This window comes from Gadus chalcogrammus, chromosome 23 (assembly GCF_026213295.1).
Source record: "Gadus chalcogrammus isolate NIFS_2021 chromosome 23, NIFS_Gcha_1.0, whole genome shotgun sequence".
In the NCBI taxonomy this organism is placed as follows: domain Eukaryota; kingdom Metazoa; phylum Chordata; class Actinopteri; order Gadiformes; family Gadidae; genus Gadus; species Gadus chalcogrammus.
In genome coordinates this window covers 13,550,892-13,555,891 of record NC_079434.1, presented here as the reverse complement: position 1 = coordinate 13,555,891, position 5,000 = coordinate 13,550,892, and the positions used below count along the sequence as shown (strand labels likewise).

The 5,000-nt window shown below is 47.0% G+C and overlaps 1 protein-coding gene across 1 annotated transcript in view; it reads left to right on the top strand.

The window, feature by feature from the left end:
* Positions 1 to 4,498, top strand: part of zgc:101569 (uncharacterized protein LOC449822 homolog) — an 18,958-nt gene extending 14,460 nt beyond the window's left edge. The window contains exons 5-7 of the mRNA XM_056584402.1: positions 3,021 to 3,136; positions 3,511 to 3,633; positions 3,747 to 4,498. Coding sequence (XP_056440377.1) covers positions 3,021 to 3,136; positions 3,511 to 3,618 — 224 coding nt within the window. The 3' untranslated portion in view covers positions 3,619 to 3,633; positions 3,747 to 4,498. The remainder of the gene's footprint in view (positions 1 to 3,020; positions 3,137 to 3,510; positions 3,634 to 3,746) is intronic.
* Positions 4,499 to 5,000: the final 502 nt, after the last annotated feature.

Here is a 5,000-nt window from a genome sequence, read left to right as displayed (position 1 = left end):
TTAGGGGGGGGGGGGCGGGCTGAGTAATTGAATACAAGTAAGGCGTGTGAGTATGCCCCTGTTGAACGGTTAAGCTTTTATCAGTCTGCGCGTACGTCAGCCATATATATAGACGCAGATCTGACCGTTTATAGTACAGCCGAGCAAGTCCATCCTCGAGCAAGATGACCTAACCCTGAGCAAAAAAACACAAGTGTTGAGCTGTGTTCTCTGCTCGCTCAGGAGGAGAGGCAAGCAGAGAGCGAGAGTGAGGTTCAGCGGGTGCAGAACTAATCCAGCGCACTCAAACAGACAAACAGCACATTGGAGATCACACTGTCGGCTGTGCGGCTCTAAACATCTCCTCACTCTCAGGACCCGAGCCAATGGCTCAAGTCCACCGCCATCCTTTCTGAGGGTTGGAAGGGAGAGGGAGAGAGAGAGAGAGAGAGAGAGAGAGAGAGAGAGAGAGAGAGAGAGAGAGAGAGAGAGAGAGAGAGAGAGAGAGAGAGAGAGAGAGAGAGAGAGAGAGAGAGAGAGAGAGAGAGAGAGATGGTGGAGGTGAGGTGGGCGGGGATGTTTTGACTTTGATGATCGTCTCACTCCCTTTACGAGAGTGAGACGACCCCAGGGTTGTCCCCCCCCCCGCATAGTGATGACAATCGTTTCGATATAAGTAGTGTTTCAGTGGTCCTCCCCTGGCAACCATTTTCCCATATTAAACACCACTGGGTCGCACCCCAATCCGCAGAACTGTTGACGGAGCACATCGTGATCAGGGACAATCTTCTCTCTCAAGAATGTTCTCTCCTCTCGCCAAGAGTGCAGCGCCCTAAGTGAGGTCCCGTCTACAGCACCTGACTGTTCTCTCTCTCCCTCTTTCTCCCTCTCCTTCTCGCTCGCTCTCTCTACAACTCTCGCTCTCTATCACTCTCTCTCTCCCTTCCCTCTCTGTCTCATTCTTGATTGCTCTCTCTGTCTCTCTCTCTCTCTCTCTCTCTCTCTCTCTCTCTCTCTCTCTCTCTCTCTCTCTCTCTCTCTCTCTCTCTCTCTCTCTCTCTCCCTCTCTCTCTCTCTCCCTCTTTCTCTCTCTCTCTCACCCTCTCTCTCAGCCTAAGCTTTAGCTCACGCTGATGTAAATGAGTGGATGAGGTCGTCCCATCAGCCTCCAGCTCCCTCCGTTCCCAGGCCAGACGCTTTGCTTACAGTAGACTTGTCAACACGGCCCAGCATGCCCTTCACGCCCGAGCGCGGCGGATCACGCAAGGTGTTCCCTCCGTGTGTGTTCCCTCGTTTCTCCTCATGGCCAAACCGCCGAGAGGACGCTCCTCAAGTACACACTCCACGCTTATTTTGAGATCGGGGTGAAGACAGACGCGCTGGATATTTACTCCTTTCACCTTGTCCGCTGCCTTCCACAGTCATTATGTCCGGGGCCGATTCATCAAAGCCGGCTGGGAAACCTATAAATTGTTTATACGTTGTTTTTGTCAAAATCCCCCCGAAATGCGTTCGTGTACAACTGCAAAGTGTTTGTGATGACGTTGGTCTGTCAGCGTTGGGAGGCGTGCTCCACGTGTCCACCCTGCTCCTATAAGGCCTGCGAACACAGGCCTGCACACAGCTGGCCCACAGCGCTGTGTGTTTTGTCACTTTAGCACGAATCCTGCAAGGATCAAATCGCATTCCTGTCTGCGCTTTGTCCCGTGCTAATTTCCTGTTGTACTTGGGAAATGCATCGCGTTACGGGACCAAAAAATCCCCCCGAAAAAATCTGTTCACGTTGGTCGGGGTTGAATCAGAGGAAAAGCACAGCTGTTGCTAATTAGCGCAGAAACGCACGCGTACGGACGGACGCAGGCAGCACCTCGAAAAAAGATCTGAGTCCGTGTGTCCGTCCTCTGTTGTGTTATTGTTAAGTTCAATGTTGTGGAAAAGGAGAAACATTCTATACACGAGAATGTTGTAAGCATTGAGGAGCTCTGTTCTTATTGGAAGGGAGGTAATGAGGCACAGGTGCACCTCGTTATCGTCATCAGGAAAGCATCTAGAGAAGCCACCTCGACTTGGCCCAGCCTCGCCTGTCCTGCTCAAACCTCGCACGAACTAACCTCATTCCCAGGCATCTCCCGGCGGAGAACGCCTGGAGGAGGGGGGCTTATATTCTCCTCCTCCTCCTACTCTTCCTCCTCCTCCTCCTCCTCCTCCTCCTCCTCCTCCTCCTCCTCCTTCTTTAGCTATCCCTCCTCCTCCTTCTGCTTCATCTTCTTCTGCTTCAACTTCTTGTGAAGAAGAATGTGTTCCACGTGTACACTGACCAACCGTTAAACAGGGGCATATTCACACATAGTACTTTTTTACTTTCACTCCTTACTGTATGTATATACTGTAAGTACAGTATGCTGCAACCCATTGTGATCCTGTATTGGTACATCTACAAAACAGAAGAAAACAAGTCTCTTATCAAGGAGCCTGTACTCCTGTGGCTGTCCGCAAGCCATACTTACTCACCTCCTCCTGGGCCCCATGGCGTTCTTCTTGATCTCGTTGTTGTTGTTGTTGTTGTTGTTGTTGTTGTTGTTGTTGTTGTTGTTGTTGTTGCTGCTGTTGTTGTTGTTGTTGTTGTTGTTGTTGTTGTTGTTGTTGTTGTTGTTGTTGTTGTTCTTCTTCTTCTTCTTCTTGTTCTTGTTCTTGTTCTTGTTCTTGTTCTTCTTCTTCTTCTTCTTCTTCTTCTTCTTCTTCTTCTTCTTCTTCTTCTTCTTCTTCTTCTTCTTCTTCTTCTTCTTCCACTTCTTCAGAAATCTAAATTTTAGTCGAAACAGGGACCAAGGCTGACAGGTCCTATCTGATAAGACTCAGCACTCACTCCCGTAGTCACGTAACCAAGTTCTGACAGGGAGTAGGACTTTTGTACGTGGAACACGTCCCAATTCTCACTTTCCCTACGGGATGATATCCAGAATATTTCTGTGGACGCTAGACAGGCTTGCGTGTCAGGTATGTGTATGTGTGTGTTTTCATCTTTTGCTTTCATCTTCCAGGTCTGCAGGTAGCTCTAGAGTTGGCCGAGCAGATCAGCTCGTTCCCTCAGTTGTGTCTCCGCGGCGACCGCGCCTCGGCCATCTACAGCAGCTACGACGCACCCTCCTTCTCCAAGGTATATTCCACCCTTTGACCTTTCACCTTTCACCTTAAACACCCTGCTCCACTGGCGCTAAGAAGGCGATGCTACCTGAAGATATGCATGCTATGCTTCTTCTTTGAGATAACATAAAGTTGTATTTTCAAGATTGAGTGTCTGAGTGTGATTGTATCGTCTGAGTGAAATGTTGACATTCTCTACCTTTTTGTAGGATTTTTCTTTTTAAATCAAGGTATTTTATGAAGCTAGTTAATTCTCCACAACTGCATTTTTCTACCTTATTTTGGCACTGCTTCCCTTAAATGTAATTTCAGTGTTCTCTTCTTTGTTCATTTTTGGAAGTTGTGTTTTAGTGTCTTTTCTGCTCATTAAATACCTCTTTAACCAAGGCCATGCAGTACGAGTTTGACCACGGCGTGCCTGTGGTCCAATCAGAGGCTGTTGCCGGGGCGGCCCGGTTCAGCTCGGGAGCAGGAAGAGGAGGCAAATTCTCCTAGAAGATGGTTATAGATGTATGTGTCCATGGTACATTTGCCTTAAACCAAAACGCTGAGTGACCGAACATGCTTTTTTAAAATAATTTAGTATGAGCCTGAAAGCAATTTATTTGTTTGTTTTTCTACAGTGGTCATGTGGACTATTGACGTGGATCAGGAACGAGGGGAATAGTCGGAGCGTCAAGCTAAGACTTCATGGATATGGAACCTTTTTGTTATTTTTGCTGGAAAAATGAAGTATTGTGACCGAAACTGTGCTCCGCAACAAGAGGTATGCCCGTCACCCATCTGGGAAGAGAGACAGCCCTTCTTCATCAACACACTTTTCAAATCCGATTGTCAATATTATTTGCACCTTGTATGGGGTATGCTTGGTAAACCACACACTACTAAACACAAGCTTAATAATAAACGATTATTAAAAAATTTACCGGAGACATGATTTTTCAATAAATCGTTAAAGTCCATGTGTGTACATTGAACGGTGTTCAACACATTGCAAACAGAAACACATGTTGCTTTAATTTGATCCATATCAGTCCTGCTGCAGTCGGCCTGTTCCGTCTGGACGGGGTTCCCCTAGGGAGAAAAGAATGAAAACAAAAAAACAATGGACAAGCGAAACGATCGGGCAATCTGCTTCAAGGCAGAAGACCTGAGAGGAATTGTTCTTTTATTGATCATCTGCACTGCGTTTCCTGTTCTAAGTAAACAACCGTTTAGAAGAAAATGAACCGAGTCAGAGTTTGAAAAAGTCAACGGGAAGAAGCTGTGGAAGTCATGCTTTCAAGATATATCCAACGTGGAAAACATTTTAAAACATAATGGCAAACACAAAGTCTGCACTAGTATGTAAAGAACCGTTTTGGGGCATTTTGATTGTACTTTTTTTTCATGTCTCTTCATCCTCAAACACTAAAGGATTCCGGTAAGCCGGGGATGAACACACGGCTATAGACACAGAGCTCCCCAACAACACGCAGCCTAGACAGGAATCACCAGAGATACCTAGCAGTGAGCTGCAAAGTGAAGAGTGCATGATGATGCTGATGAGCTTTGAGGAAGTGTGTGTGTGTGTGTGTGTGTGTGTGTGTGTGTGTGTGTGTGTGTGTGTGTGTGTGTGTGTGTGTGTGTGTGTGTGTGTGTGTGTGTGTGTGTGTGTGTGTGTGTGTGTGTGTGTGTGTGTGTGTATAAAAGCGCTGTGTGTACTTGTGTCCAAACATGTGTCCAAAAATGTTTGTTTGTGAGCTGGGTGGGTCAACACACACACATCCACGTTTGCAGGCGTCTTTGTATCTCTTATAACCCCCGCGATATAATAAGTGTGAACGATTCGGCGCTCACAGTTACTGTTATGCTAGGTAGCGACATTCCTTTGGCTT